This window comes from Rhinoraja longicauda, unplaced genomic scaffold, assembly GCF_053455715.1.
Source record: "Rhinoraja longicauda isolate Sanriku21f unplaced genomic scaffold, sRhiLon1.1 Scf000360, whole genome shotgun sequence".
Taxonomy (NCBI): domain Eukaryota; kingdom Metazoa; phylum Chordata; class Chondrichthyes; order Rajiformes; family Arhynchobatidae; genus Rhinoraja; species Rhinoraja longicauda.
In genome coordinates, this window is record NW_027601578.1 from 67,861 (window position 1) to 84,266 (window position 16,406).

General features: G+C 54.4%; 1 protein-coding gene across 1 annotated transcript; it reads right to left on the reverse strand.

Moving 5' to 3' along the window:
• Positions 1-8,289: 8,289 nt before the first annotated feature.
• On the reverse strand, positions 8,290-13,986 carry LOC144590858 (tumor protein p63-regulated gene 1-like protein). Its single transcript, XM_078395241.1, has 5 exons — positions 13,726-13,986; positions 13,104-13,192; positions 11,982-12,158; positions 9,164-9,314; positions 8,290-8,397 (listed from the first exon to the last, which is right to left on the reverse strand). The coding sequence occupies exons 1-5, from the start codon at positions 13,984-13,986 to the stop codon at positions 8,290-8,292; spliced, it is 786 nt and encodes a 261-aa protein (XP_078251367.1).
• Between the last annotated feature and the right edge of the window lie 2,420 nt (positions 13,987-16,406).

Genomic DNA, 16,406 nt, shown 5'->3' on the forward strand with positions numbered 1-16,406 from the left:
ATCGATATGGGTAGAGCTGCGAAACATTAAGGGGCAGAAAACGCTAGTGGGAGTTGTGTACAGGCCACCTAACAGCAGTAGTGAGGTTGGGGATGGCATCAAACAGCAAATTCGAAATGCGTGCAATAAAGGTGCAGCAGTTATAATGGGTGACTTCAATCTACATATAGATTGGGTGAACCAAATTGGCAGGGGTGCTTAGGAGGAGGATTTCTTGGAATGTTTGCGAGATGGTTTTCTAAACCAACATGTCGAGGAACCAACGAGAGAGCAGGCCATTCTAGACTGGGTATTGAGTAATGAGGAAGGGTTAGTTAGCAGTCTTGTTGTGCGAGGCCCCTTGGGCAAGAGTGATCATAATATGGTGGAGTTCTTCATTAGGATGGAGAGTGACAAAGTCAATACAGAAACAAATGTTCTGAACTTAAAGAAAGGTAACTTTGAGGGTATGAGGCGTGAATTGTCCAAGATAGACTGGCAATTGATTCTGAAAGGGTTGACGGTGGACATGCAATGGAAGGCATTTAAAGGTTGCATGGATCAACTACAGCAAGTGTTCATCCTAGTTTGGCAAAAGAACAAACCAGGAAAGGTAGTGCATCCGTGGCTAACAAGGGAAATCAAGGATAGTATTAAAACAAAAGATGAAGCATACAGATTAGCCAGAAAAAGTAGCATACCAGAGGACTGGGAGAAATTCAGAGTCCAGCAGAGGAGGACAAAGGGCTTAGCTAGGAAACGGAAAATAGATTATGAGGGAAAACTGGCAAGGAACATAAAAACTGACTGCAAAAGCTTTTATAGATATGAAAAGAGAAAAAGATTAGTTAAGACAAATGTAGGTCCCTTGCAGTCGGAAACAGGTGAATTGATCATAGGGAACAAGGAGATGGCAGACCAATTGAACAACTACTTTGGTTCTGTCTTCACTAAGGAAGACATAAACAGTCCACCGGAAATAGCGGAGGACCGGGGTTCTAATGAGATGGAGGAACTGAGGGAAATCCAGGTTAGTCGGGAAGTGGTGTTAGGTAAATTAAATGGATTAAAGGCAGATAAATCCCCAGGGCCAGATAGGCTGCATCCCAGAGTGCTTAAGGAAGTAGCCTCAGAAATAGTGGATGCATTAGTGATAATTTTTCACAACTTTTTAGATTCTGGAGTAGTTCCTGAGGACTGTGTTTACTGAGGAAGATACACACAATCTCCCAAATGTTCTAGGGGCCGGAGAACCTAGGGTGATGGAGGAACTGAAGGAAATCCACATTAGGCAGGAAATGGTTTTGGGTAGACTGATGGGACTCAAGGCTGATAAATCCCCAGGGCCTGATGGTCTGCATCCCAGGGTACTTAAGGAGGTGGCTCTAGAAATAGTGGAAGCATTGGAGATCATTTTTCAATGTTCTATAGATTCAGGATCAGTTACTGTGGATTGGAGGATAGCAAATGTTATCCCACTTTTTAAGAAAGGAGGGAGAGAGAAAACGGGTAATTATAAACCAGTTAGTCTGACATCAGTGGTGGGGAAGATGCTGGAGTCAATTATAAAAGACGAAATTGCTGAGCATTTGGATAGCGGTAACAGGATCATTCCGAGTCAGCATGGATTTACGAAGGGGAAATCATGCTTGACAAATCTACTGGAATTTTTTGAGGATGTAACTAGGAAAATTGACAGGGGAGAGTCAGTGGATGTGGCGTACCTCGACTTTCAGAAAGCCTTCGACAAGGTCCCACATAGGAGATTAGTGGGCAAAATTAGAGCACATGGTATTGGGGGTAGGGTACTGACATGGATAGAAAATTGGTTGACATACAGAAAGCAAAGAGTGGGGATAAATGGGTCCCTTTCGGAATGGCAGGCAGTGACCAGTGGGGTACCGCAAGGTTCGGTGCTGGGACCCCAGCTATTTACGATATACATTAATGACTTAGATGAAGGGATTAAAAGTACCATTAGCAAATTTGCAGATGATACTAAGCTGGGGGGTAGTGTGAATTGTGAGGAAGATGCAATAAGGCTGCAGGGTGACTTGGACAGGTTGTGTGAGTGGGCGGATACATGGCAGATGCAGCTTAATGTAGATAAGTGTGAGGTTATTCACTTTGGAAGTAAGAATAGAAAGGCAGATTATTATCTGAATGGTGTCAAGTTAGGAAGAGGGGATGTTCAACGAGATCTGGGTGTCCTAGTGCATCAGTCACTGAAAGGAAGCATGCAGGTACAGCAGGCAGTGAAGAAAGCCAATGGAATGTTGGCCTTCGTAACAAGAGGAGTTGAGTATAGGAGCAAAGAGGTCCTTCTACAGTTGTGCCGGGCCCTGGTGAGACCGCACCTGGAGTACTGTGTGCAGTTTTGGTCTCCAAATTTGAGGAAGGATATTCTTGCTATTGAGGGCGTGCAGCATAGGTTCACTAGGTTGATTCCCGGAATGGCGGGACTGTCGTATGTTGAAAGGCTGGAGCAATTAGGCTTGTATACACTGGAATTTAGAAGGATGAGGGGGGATCTTTTTGAAACATATAAGATAATTAGGGGATTGGACACATTAGATGCAGGAAACATGTTCCCAATGATGGGGGAGTCCAGAACAAGGGGCCACAGTTTAAGAATAAGGGGTAGGCCATTTAGAACGGAGATGAGGAAGAACTTTTTCAGTCAGAGAGTGGTGAAGGAGTGGAATTCTCTGCCTCAGAAGGCAGTGGAGGCCAGTTCGTTGGATGCTTTCAAGAGAGAGCTGGATAGAGCTCTTAAGGATAGCGGAGTGAGGGGGTATGGGGAGAAGGCAGGAACGGGGTACTGATTGAGAGTGATCAGCCATGATCACATTGAATGGCGGTGCTGGCTCGAAGGGCTGAATGGCCTACTCCTGCACCTATTGTCTATTGTCTATTGACTGGAGGGTAGCTAATGTAACCCCACTTTTTAAAAAGGGAGGGAGAGAGAAAACGGGGAATGATAGACCAGTTAGTCAAACATCGGTAGTGGGGAAAATGCTAGAGTCAGTTATTAAAGATGTGATAGCTTCACATTTGGAAAGTGGTGAAATCATCGGACAAAGTCAGCATGGATTTACAAAAGGCAAATCATGTCTGACGAATCTTATAGAATTTTTCGAGGATGTAACTAGTAGAGTGGATAAGGGAGAACCAGTCGATGTGTTGTATCTGGACTTTCAGAAGGCCTTCGACAAGGTCCCACAGAGGAGATTGGTGTACAAACTTAAAGCACACGGTATTGAGGGTTCATTGTTGAGGTGGATAGAAAATTGGTTGGCGGACAGGAAGCAAAGAGTAGGAATAAACGGGTCCTTTTCGGAATGGTAGGCAGTGACTAGTGGGGTACCGCAAGGCTCAGTGCTGGGACCCCAGTTATTTACAGTGTATATTAATGATTTGGACGAGGGAATTGAATGCAACATCTCAAAGTTTGCGGATGACACGAAGCTGGGTGGCAGTGTTAGCTGTGAGGAGGATGCTAGGGGGCTGCAGAGCGAATGGATAGATTGGGCGAGTGGGCAAATGCATGGCAGATGCAATATAATGTGGATAAATGTGAGGTTATCCACTTTGGAGGCAAGAACATGAAAGCAGAGTATTACCTGAATGGTGACCGATTAGGAGAGGGGGAGATGCAACGTGACCTGGGTGTCATGGTGCACCAGTCATTGAAAGCAAGCGTGCAGGTGCAGCAGGCAGTGAAGAAAGCGAATGGTATGTTGGCATTCATAGCAAGAAGATTTGAGTTTCGGAGCAGGGAGGTGCTACTGCAGTTGTACAGGGCATTGGTGAGACCGCACCTGGAGTATTGTGTGCAGTTTTGGTCTCCTAATCTGAGGAAAGACGTTCTTGCCTTAGAGGGAGTACAGAGAAGGTTCACCAGATTGATCCCTCGGATGGCGGGACTTTCATATGAAGAAATACTGGATAGACTAGGCTTGTACTCGCTGGAATTTAGAAGACTGAGGGGGGATCTTATAGAAACATATAAAATTCTGAAGGGGTTGGAGAGGCTAGATGCGGGAAGATTGTTCCCGATGTTGGGGGAGTCCAGAACCAGGGGTCACAGCTTAAGGATAAGGGGGAAGTCTTTTAGGATCGAGATGAGAAAACATTTCTTCACACAGAGTGGTGAATCTGTGGAATTCTCTGCCACAGAAGGTAGTTGAGGCCAGTTCATTGGCTATATTTAAGAGGGAGTTAGATGTGGCCCTTGTGGCTAAAGGGATCAGGGGGGTATGGAGAGAAGGCAGGTACAGGTTACTGAGCTGGATGATCAGCCATGATCATATTGAATGGCGGTGCAGGCTCGAAGGGCCGAATGGCCTACTCCTGCACCTATTTTCTATGTTTCTATGATATCGTTAACGTGCGGGGATCGCTGGTCGGTGCGGACAAGGTGGGGCCGAAGGGCCTGTTTCCGCGCTATATCTTTAAACCAAATAAACAATGGTGTCACCTATCATCAATGACTGTGGTCCAGGGCCAATAGAGCCGAAGAAGCAGTAGCAGAGGGTGGAGCACATTCATAGGTCCTGGAGTTTGGAGATACCCCTCCCCCCCCCACTGTGGACAAAGGCACACACAGCTTCAACGCACAGTGACAAGCTCACGCCTGTTCACACGTTTATTCTCACAATTATCAAACTGTTCATTTCCATTCCTGGTCACATTAGTCTTCAGTTCCCTCTTGTCCACAAGGAACTTCATCCAACCCTGTTTATAATGAATGAATGCGCACCACCGTTTTCTGGGTGGACGGTACTCTAGATTCAGGTATATCTGTGAGTGTAAAGTACATCGCATTTAGTCACTCCGAGGTGCATTCACAATCTGCTCTTCTGATCCGAACGTAATCATCCACATACCCGTTGTTTAATACTCTGCATGTCTTTCTTTGCAAATTCCCACATATCAACAATTCACTTGTTGTTCCCAACTGCACAGAGGAGAGGATCTGGTCAATTGTTGGTTGTTTCAAAGCCACTTGATGGGAGGCTGAATCTCGACTTCTGACTCTACATCGCTTCAAAGATAAGCATCACCTTCTTTGAAAGAGAGAGGGCCAAGGCATAATACACTGTGGACCAAGTGCTCGTAAATGTGATTCAGTATTTGGATAGCATTGACACAGAGTTGCTGGGCCAGTTTCTCTGCTGTATGACTATGACTCTGGGTTCAGTCTCTGCACCTTTCTCCACATGTGGTATCACCATCAGTAGTTACAGCAGGGGTGTGCTACTCTTTTCTTGTGTCCAAGCTGTTGGAAGAGGTGAGGACTTCATTTCCTAGAGCGAAGGAAGCTGAGGGGGTGATGATATGAAGGTGTGTAAAATCATGGGACGAATAGATAGGATGATTGCAGAGTCGTTTACCCAGGATGAATATTCAAAAATAACACCTCAGGTTTAACGTAACAGGGGCAAGATTTAGAAGGAACATTGAAGGGAAGGCTTGACACAAAGAGGGTGCTGGGTATATAGAACGAACTTTGATAAGATGATTTACTTCTGACATTACTTTTTTTCTCCCTAGACGGATGTCGTCTGAGACTTCTGAGTTGATTATGTGTTACTCAAAGGGCTGAATGGCCTACTCCTGCACCTATTGTCTATTGTCTATTGTCTACTCCTGTATTGCAGATGTCCGGCCAGTGATAGGGTCCGCGATATGATACCAGGTGTTTTATTGTGTTCTCTCTCCTGTGCCCACTCCTCACCTTTTCCTCACATTTGTCCAACAGTTCATTTGTGGTTAACCCCCATTGTAGCAAAGTGTGGCGTCATGAATTTTGGTCGTAGGAACAAGGCGTAGACTATTTGCTACATGGGGAGAGAATCCAGAAATCAGAGGTGCAAATAGACTTGGGACTCCTTGTGCAAGTCAAATCGGTGGCGGGGGGGGGGCTCCTTGAAACATAAAGCATAGTGAAAGGCTTGGATGGATGTGGGGAGGATGTTTCCACTAGTGCTCGATTCTACCACCAGAGGTCGTAGCCTCAGAATTAAAGAACATTCCTTTTGGAAGGAGATAAGGAGAAATTTATTTTCTCCTTCGTGGGTGATGAATCTGTGGAACTCTTCCACAGAAGGCTATGGAGGCCGTCAGTGGATATTGTTAAGGCAGAGATAGATAGATTTTTGATATTTTCGGGTTTCAGAGTTTCCGGGGAGAAGCCAGGAGAATGGGGGTGACCGAGAGAGATAGATCAGCCACGATTGAAAGGCGGAGTAGAATGGATGGGCCGAATGGCCTAATTTAACTCGTATCACTTATAACCCTATGACCTTCTCCGTGTATTTCCTTACATGGGCCCAGCTATGGGGAGAGATGAGGACTTTATTCCTTGGAGAGCAGTAAGCTGAGTGGTGCTTATAAAGGCGTGTAAGTGGCAGATCGGATGAATGCACAGAGTCTTTTACCCAGGACGGGGAGTCAAAAACCAGAGGTCACGGGTTTCTGGTGAGAGGGACAAGATTTACAAGCAACCTGATGGGAAGACTTTACATTCAGAGGGCGATGCGCGTACGGAACGAGCTCTCAGAGGTAGCAGGGATACGTTGAATCAAAGCTGGCATTTCTACAGTCACCACGTTTGGAAATATCACTCCCATCTCGACGGTGGCAAGAGGTAAATAGGTGACCAACTTTGGTCATTTGTGCTGAGCAATAAATGTGAGGCAGGAACTGATTGTGCAGCAACCTTCAGGTGTGGTGACGCGCCCTGAGCCCCCCCTCCCCTCAGACTCTCTCCCTCCCCTCAGACTCCCTCCCTCCCCTCAGACTCTCTCCCTCCCCTCAGACTCCCCCCCTCCCCTCAGACTCCCTCCCTCCCCTCAGACTCCCTCCCTCCCCTCAGACTCCCCCCCTCCCCTCAGACTCCCTCCCTCCCCTCAGACTCTCTCCCTCCCCGCAGACTCCCTCCCTCCCCTCAGACTCCATCCCTCCCCTCAAACCCTCCCTCCCCTCAGACTCTCTCCCTCCCCTCAGACTCCACCCCTCCCCTCAGACTCTCTCCCTCCCCTCAGACTCCCCCCCTCCCCTCAGACTCCCTCCCTCCCCTCAGACTCTCTCCCTCCCCTCAGGCTCCCTCCCTCCCCTCAGACTCCATCCCTCCCTCCCTCCCTCCCCTCAGACTCCCTCCTTCCCCTCTGACCCCAGTCTCCTGTCCTCCCCCTTTTTTCCCTCTCACACACTGCCATCTCACTCCAATCCTTCACCACTGCCGATTTCCCTGTCTCCTTCTATCCAGCCCGCCCTCTCCTCCTCTCTCACACCACCCCTCTCTCCCCCTCCCACAGCCACCTCTCTCCCCGGCTAACCCTGCCTCTCGGTTCTCCCTCTCTCCCACTCCCAACGCCACCCTCCCCGTATCCAACATTCCCCTCTCTCTTCCCCCTCCCACGTCCTTCCGTCTCCCTTCAATGATGCTGGATATTTCACGCTTTGATGAATTTATTTTGTAGCTACCAGTCACAGTGGAAGCAGGCGCCTCGGCCTAACTTGCCCACACCGGCCGATATGTCCCAGCTACACTAGGCCCACCTGCCCATGTTTGGCCTTTATTCCTCCAAACCTGTCCTATCCATGTACCAGGCTAACTGATTCTTAAATGTTGGGATAGTCCCAGCCTCAACTACCTCCTCCGGGAACTCGTTCCTTAAACCTACCACCCTCTGTGTGAAAAGTTACCCCTCAGATTCCTATTAAATATTTTCCCCTTCATCTTAAACCTATGTCCTCTGGACCTCGATTCGCCTACTCTGGGCAAGAGACTCGACCCGATCTATTCCTCTCATTATTTTGTCCACCTTAATAAGATCACACCTCATCCTCCAGCGCTCCAAGGAATAGGGTCCCAGCCTACTCAACGCTCACACCCTCTAGTCCTGGCAACATCCTCGTAAAAAACCTTCCTCCCTGCCCCTCTCCCCTCTTCTTCCCCCTCTCCCCTCTTCTTCCCCCTCTCCCATCACTGATGCTGGAATTTTCAGGCTTTGATGTATTTATTTTGTTTCTATGAGTGGTCTGCTGATCCCGACACACGCTCTTCCTCCCTCCCCCCCCCACCCCCCACCCCCCCTCTCCGTCTCTGCCGCCACCCCTCTGCCATTGCGGCCGCTGGGATGGTGAGGCTTGGATCAGTGTGTGTGGGTGTTGGCTGCGGGCTGCTGGCTCTCACGCTGCCAGCTCACGGCTCCACTAGAAGGAGAGCAGACGGCGAGGTTTGGCGTAGCCCAGCTGCGCCCAGTTGCTGAGGGCAGACACCAGGCCCAGGACCGTCTCCATCTAGATGGGTTTCTCCAGCAGCAGCGGCCCGTTGGCTCGGCCGGCGAGGGGCTGCTCCCGGTGGGCCATCCCCACCCCCCGGGTCAGCTCCGTGCGGAAAGACCCCAACTGTGGGCAGGAGAGAGGGGGAGTGAGACAGCAGCACGGGGAGAGATACAGGGGAGAGGGGGAGTGAGATAGCAGCACGGGGAGACATACAGGGGAGAGGGGGAGTGAGACAACAGCATGGACACACACACACACACACAGGAAGAGAGACTGGTGAGGGGGATGTACATGCACGCACAAAAGTACACACCTACACACAAATGCATGCACAAACATGTACACACACATGTACACGCGCACACAAACGCACACGGGGTGACTGGAGAGGGGCTCGTACACACATAGGCACACACACTCACATACACTCACACACACACACACGGGGAGAGAAACTGTAGAGGAGCATGTACACACACACACAGACACAGGGAGGGAGACAGTGGAGTGGGGCATGTACACACACATACACACCCATGTGCTGGGAGATGCGAGACTACAGACACTCACACAGACATACACACACACACACACACACACACACACAGGCACAGGTAGAGAGAGACACAGGTAGATGTCCCCCCCACAGTCTCCCCACCCAAGTCCACCCCCCACAGTCTCCTCCCTAGTCTCCCCCCAGTCTCTCCCCATCTCTCACCCCCAGTCTCCCACCCCCAGTGTCACTCCCACAGTCTCCCCTCACCCCCACAGTCTCTCCCCCCCCCCACGGTCTCCCCTCACCCCCACAGTTTCCCCACCAGTGCCTCCCACCACAGTTTCCCCTACCCCCCAACCAGTGTCTCGCCCCCCCCCCAGTCTCCCCACTCACCGTGCAGGGGGGTGACAGGTGCCCGCTCTCTACCCCGGGGTGTTCTGTCAGGATGATGGACGGCAGATCCCGAGCCCAGGGGTTCCAGCGGGAAAGGAACGACGGCTCCCGCAGTTTGTCCCATCCCAGCCGCAGCCCCAGCCCACAGCGCCTGGGCTCAAAGGACAGGGCGGTGAGTTCACACCCGCTCACACTCACACACACGCACACACACACACACACGTGCACACACACACGTGCACGCACGCACACACACCACACTCACACACACGTGCACGCACAAACACACCACACACACCACACTTACAAACCCGCACCCTTTCCATATTCCGAGACACACCCATAACCCACTGAGCCCTCATCCACTCCCCACACCGAGACACCCCCCACTCATACCCTCCCACGTCTACACCCAACATAACCCACCCCCAGTCCGAAACACCCCCATATCCCACCGTCCCACACACCCCAAGTCTCAGACACCCACATACATCTCCTCAGCCACCCTCTCCCCACACTGAGCCTCTGCCCACTCAACCTCTCCCACTCCTATCCCCCCATACTCCAACCCCCCCTCCCCACACTGAGCCCCCACCCACTCACACACTCCCACCGATCCCCCCATACTCCAACCCCCCCTCTCCACTCCAGGGGTCCCCATACACTCCCCACCCTAACCTGGTCTGTGGCAGGGACTGAGTGATGGGTGAGTGAGGGGGTGTGGGCGAGGGGGTGTGTGAGTGAGGGGTAGGTGGGTGAGGGTATGTGGGTGATGGTGTGTGGGTGAGGGGGTGGGTGAGGGGGGTGGGTGAAGTCTGTGTGGGTGAGGGGGTGTGTGGGTGATGAGTAGGTGGGTGACGGGGGTGTGTGGGTGAGGGGTGAGGGGGTGAGTTTAGGGTCTGGATGAGGGGGCTGCTGGTGAGGGGGTGTGGGTGGGGGGTTTGGGTGAGGGGGGTTAGGGTGATGGTGTGGGTGAGGGGGTGTGGGTGAGGGGTGTGGGCGAGGGGGTGTGGGTGGAGGTTGTGGGTGAGGGGATGTGGGTGAGGGAGTGTGGGTGAGGGGGTGTGGGTGAGGGGGGGTGGGAGTGGGTTGTGGGTGAGGGGGTGTGGGTGAGGGGGTGTGGGTTTTGGGTGAGGGGGGGGGTGAGGGAGTTTGTGGGTGAGGGGGTGTGGGTGAGGGCGTGTGGGTGGGGGGTGTCTAGGAGTGGGTTTAGGAGGGAGGGTGTGGGTGTGTCTCGGAGTGGAGGTGGGAGGGACAGTGTGTGTGGGGGTGTCCAGGCGTGAGGGTGAGGGGGAGTGAGATGTGGGGTGTAGGTGTGGGAGGGGATGAGGGCTGTCTAGGAGTGAGGGAGGGGAGAGGGTAAGTGCGGTGTATGTGGGGCATTGGGGAGGTGGGTGAGGGCAGGTGTGTGGGGGTGGGGGATGGGAGGGAGGGTGTGTCTCGCAGTGGGGGGGTGATATCGGGGTGTAGGAGTGGGAGGGGCTGAGGGATGTTGAGGAGTGGGGGTGGGAGGGAGGGTGTGTGGGGTCTGGAGGGTGCAGGGGTGGAGACGAGGTGTAGGGGGGTAAAGGGAAGCCGGGTGAACTGGTATGGGGGTTTGCAGGAGTGGGAGTGGGTGAGTTGAGGGTGTAAAAGTGGGCGGGGTTGAGTGGGGGTGGCTTGGAGTGGGAGAGAGTGGGATATGGGATGTGTCTGGGCTGGCTGAGGATGGGTGTAGTGGGGGATATGGGGTGGTTTGGTGCTGGGTGAGGATGGTCTAGGAGTGGGGGGGTGAGATATGGGGGGGGGGTGTAGAGACTGGGTGAGAGGGAGTGGAGAGTGGGGAATGGAGGGGTGGGTAGGACTGGGTGAGAGGGATCTAGGAGTGGAGAGTTGGTTGTGGGGGTGGTGGCGGGATATGGGGGGCTGTAGGGACTGGGTAAGAGTTGTCTCGGAGTGGAGAGTGGAGGGGAGGGATTTGGTGCACGGGTGGATATGCAGGGACTGCGTGAGAAGTGGGGGGGTGGGATATGAGGGGGTGGAGGGACTGGGTGAGGGGGGTCCAGGAGTGGGGGGGTGGGGAATGGAGGGTGGTGTCGGCAAAGGGTGAGGGTTCCCCCAGGGTGGGGGAGGGGGGGTGAGGTTCCCCCAGGGAGGGGGAGGGGGGGTGAAGTTCCCCCAGGGTGGGGGAGGGGGGGGGTGAGGTTTCCCCATGGTGGGGGAGGGGAGGTGGTGAGGTTCCCCCAGGGTGGGGGGGGGGGTGAGGTTCCCCCAGGGAGGGGGAGGGGGGGTGAAGTTCCCCCAGGGTGGGGGAGGGGGGGGTGAGGTTTCCCCATGGTGGGGGAGGGGAGGTGGTGAGGTTCCCCCAGGGTGGGGGGGGGTGAGGTTCCCTCAGGGTGGGGGAGGGGGGGGTGAGGTTCCCCCAGGGAGGCGGAGGGGGGGGTGAGGTTCCCCCAGGGTGGGGGAGGGGGCGGTGTGGGGAGCCCAGTGTTTCGTTTTGTTTAGAGATTCAGTGCAGAAAGAGGCCCTTCGGCCCATCGAGTCCGCGCCGACCAGCACTTCCCTCACATAGCCACTATCCTACACACACAAGGGACAATTTTTACACATGTACCAAACTAATTAGCCTATAAACCTGTACGTCTTTGGAGTGTGGGAGGAAACCAGAGATCCCGGAGAAAACTCACGCAGGTGACGAGAAGAACATACAAACTCCATACAGACAGCACCCGTAGGGAGGGGAGAGGGAGAGGGAGGGGGGGTGGAGGGGGAGAGGGAGAGGGAGAGGGAGGCAGCAACTCTAGTGCTGCTCCACCATGGCCGCCCAGTGTTGACTCACCTGCTGAGGGAGGTTGAGGGGAAGTGGAAGGGGCCGACAGTGATGCTGTCGATGTAGTGCAGGGGGATTCGCAGCAGCAGGTGACAGGACAGGCCCACAAAGTCGTAATGAGACACCAGCAGGACTCGTGGGGTCAGCAGCACCAGTTTCTCGCTCTCCCGGTTCCAGTGGTCCACCCTGAGTGGGGCACGAGATGGGGAGATGCACTCACTCACTCCTGCTCCCTGGCAACGGGGCTTCCCAAAGGGAGCGTCTGTCCCCACCCTCCCCCCACCCTCCCGTTACAGACTCACCCTCCCTCACCCACACCCCCCCCTTCCTCACCCACACCCCCACCCTCCAGACACACTCACCCTCCCCATCCATTCCCCCACCCTCCCTCACCCACACCCCCACCCTCCCTCACCCACACCCCCACCCTCCCTCACCCACAGCCTCACCCTACCTCACCCATAGCCCCAACCTACCTCACCCACAGCCCAACCCTCCCTCGCCCACCCCCCTGTCTCACCCATAGCCCCACCCTCCCTCACCCATAGCCTCACCCTCCCTCACCCACACCCCCACCCATACCCCCTTGTCTCACCCACAGCCTCACCCCCACCCTCCCTCACCCACAGCCTCACCCCTGACCAACATCTGCGCCTGTGGGTCAGGGGTCAGTCAAGCTGTAGGATTGCCTCTCTCCCCCCAGTTCCCCTCTCTCTCCCCAGTTCCCCTCTCTCTCCCATGTTCCCCTCTCTCTGCCATGTTCCCCTTTCTCTCCCCCATTCCCCTCTCTCCCCCAGTTCCCCTCTCTCTTCCCAGTTCCCCTCTCTCCCCCCTGTTCACCTCCCTCCCATGTTCCCCTCTCTCTCCCCGTTCCCCTCTCTCTCCCCAGTTCCCCTTTCTGTCCCTCTATCCGCACCTCCCTATCCTCTCCCACACCCTGCCTGTCCCTCGGAAACGGTCTCCTCTCCCCTTTTCCCTCACACCTCCCCTCCTCATCTCCCACCCCCTGCTCACTTGCACCCTCTCCACTGACGTCTCACTCCGGCAGAAGCTGGGCATTCCCCTCTCTCTCTCCCCCCCTCTCCCCTCTCCCCTCTCCCCCCGCCGCTCCACTGATCCGGGGTCTCTCACTCTGTGAGGAGCCAGGCTCCCTGCACTTTGCCGTCTTCATCCCCCAGTGTTCTCTCCGTCTCGCTGATCGCTGCTTGCAACACACCTGGCTGTGGAGATACAGTGAGAGAGAAATGGTTTATGTCCACTGGGGAGAGACAGGGACTGTGACCACTGGGGAGACACAGGGACTGTGACCCCCCACTGGGGAGAGACAGGGACTGTGACCCCCCACTGGGGAGAGAGAGGGAGAGACAGAGACTGCAACCCTCTGCCGGGAGAGAATAAAACTGACCCTCCACTGGGGAGAGAGGGAGAAATAGTGGCCATGGGAGACAGAGAGAGAGACAGAGACAGAGAGAGAGGCAGAGAGAGAGACAGAGGGAGAGGGGGAGAGAGAGAGAGAGAGAGAGAGAGAGAGAGAGAGATGATTTCCATCCAACAGAGAGACAGAGGTGAGACGGAGACTGTGACCCTTCACTGTGAGACAGACGGATAGATGAAACCTCTGCCCTCTCTCTGACCACAACCATCAGGGGGAGAGACCAGGCCTGTCCTTCCGTCGCTGACCCCAGGAGGCGATGCCCAGATTCCCAGCAGTATCCCAGACCCATCTCCCAGCCACCGCGCAGCCCACACTCACCCGCAGAGCAAAGAATTCATCCCGGTGGCTCTGGCCCGAGGACGGGGGGAGGACAGAGGGGGAGAACTCCCCCCGTGGGAGAGGGTGATACAGTCGGGAGAGGTCAGCAGGGGTTATAGGGGTCACGCCCAAGCCAGGGGCAGAGGTCACGCACTGTTCCACTCCTGGGTCAGGGGTCAGGTGCTCTACTGACCCCGGGGTAAAGGTGGCGTCGGGTTCCAGTTGCGGCGAAGGAACGCTGGGCTCCAGCTGATCCCCCATGGCCGGCAGGGGAACCCCTCCTCCTCCTGAATCGGGGAAGGGACGGTGAGGGATTCGCGGGGCTCCGGGACGGGATCAGCTCCAGTCCAGGCCGGAGCGATGCAGCAAACTACGGGTGTGAGCAGTCAGGGGCAGGGGGCACGGTGGGTCAGGGACACAGTGGGTCAAGGTCACAGTTGGTCACGGTGGGTCAGGGACAGGGGTCACGGTGGGTCAGGGTCACAGGGTCAGGGGTGAGGAAGGGTCAGGATATGGGACAGGAGGGGGTTTGGGAGGAGTCAGGGTCAGGGTGCAGGAAGGGTCAGGGTTAGGATGATGTCAAGGGTCAGGTACAGGGTCAGGGGTGGCCAGGTCTCCGTAACACAACAACTGAGGTCGACACTCCACCGCTGAGATAAACCAGGAAACTGGTGAGAGGCTGCAGCCTCGATCACAACACCCAACCACCGGAAATGTAGAAAAACTGGGTCCAGTTGCCAGGAAACAGCCGACACTGAACAGGGAAATAACCCAGAGCAGAACAACAGAGAAAATATGTGTTACTGATACAAGAGTCTTACAGTGTGGGGTGTATCAGTGTTACAGCGAGTGGTGTATCAGTGTTACAGTGATGGTGTGGGGTGTATCAGTGTTACAGTGAGGGGTGTATCAGTGTTACAGTGAGGGGTGTGGGGTGTATCAGTGTTGCAGTGTGGGGTGTATCAGTGTTACAGTGATGGTGTGGGATGTATCAGTGTTACAGTGATGGTGTGGGATGTATCAGTGTTACAGTGATGGTGTGGTGTAGCGACCATAGAGAATGGTCCAGGTCGTCGAACCCTCGGATTGGCCAGCGAGGTCACGTGGGAACGCGACCATGGGGATTGGTCCAGGGAGCGACATCGCTGATTGGCCAGCGATGTCATGTGCGCGTTTGGCGCCCGATTTAGTCAGTTCGGCGAAGTCTTCAAGGAAGACAGTAAGTTTGTATTGGTTGTCCTGTACCTTGTTGTTTAACTCTGTATTCGGGTATTGCGGCTGCAATAAACTTCGTCTACAACCAACAAGTTTCGGACTCGCCATATTGGTGACCCCGACGTGATCTGGACGATCACCGACTGAGCAGGAACCCGACGCCTCGTTGACGATGACCGAGCAGGGCACACCGGAGTCAAGCGCGGCAGGCGTTCATCTTCCGTTATTTTGGACGCACGCACCGCAAGCTTGGTTTATCCACGCCGAGGCTCAATTCCATATAAAGAAGGTGTCGGACGAATCCACGAAGTACTTCTACCTCGTCAGCGCTCTATCGCCGGACACAACCAAGCGCGTGATGCGGTTCATCGTGAATCCACCTGCGGAAGACAAGTACGAGGCCATGAAGAAGGTATTACTGCGAACCTTCGGGTTTAATAAGCATGGTGGTGCGGCAAAACTTCTGCACCTACCGGATCTTGGAGACCAACTGCCTTCCGTCCTCATGGCCGAAATGATGATGCTAGCCGGTGAGCATACGGATTGCCCGATGTTTGAACAGGCATTCCGCGAGAAACTTCCCGAGGATGTCCGACTGCTGCTCACGGATTGTTCTTTTAAGGACCCCGAAGCATATGCAGCGAAAGCGGACGCGCTCATAGCGGCAAAAAACAAGGCAAGTGGTTCAATCAACAAAGTCTCGACATCGGTGACCACGCCACAGCGACGGCAAGATGGCGCCACGTCTCCCGCCAATTCTCCGAAAGCCCGCCAAAAAGATCCACACAAGCGCGGCTGGTGCTATTATCACCTACGATGGGGTAACGAATCCCGCAACTGTCGTTTGCCTTGTACCTTCGCGGGAAATGCCTCGGCCGATCGTACATAGGGGCAGTTACGATTGGCCAGAACCGGCGCCTCTATGTCCATGATCGATTCACGGACACAGAATATTTGGTAGACACGGGAGCCATCGTCAGCATAGTGCCGCCGACCGACCTCGAAACCAGATCAGGTAAGACAGGTCCCACCCTCATCGCGGTTAATGGCAGCCCAATTCGCACTTTCGGTACACGGAAGATGTCCCTTGTGTTAGGCCTCCGCACGTACGAATGGCCATTCATCATAGCCGACGTCAAACAAGCGATCCTGGGCGCAGATTTTCTCTGGGCTTTTTCACTGGTTCCTGATGTCCGCGGTAACGACCTCCGACCCTCTGCCGAAGATGAGCACGTCGCTCCGGCAATCGCCTCCTCGCCCAGCCCTACTGTCCAGGCCGTCGTCGCGGCCCCCGACTCGTATGCTGCGATTCTGGCAGAGTTCCCAGAGCTGCTCGTCCAACGTTTTGACACACCTTCGGCTAAGCACGGTGTGGTCCATCACATCCGCACCGAAGGCCCTCCCGTTTTCGCTCGGGCCAGGAGACTACCGCCAGACAAACTGGTGGTGGCAAGGGCGGAGTTCAG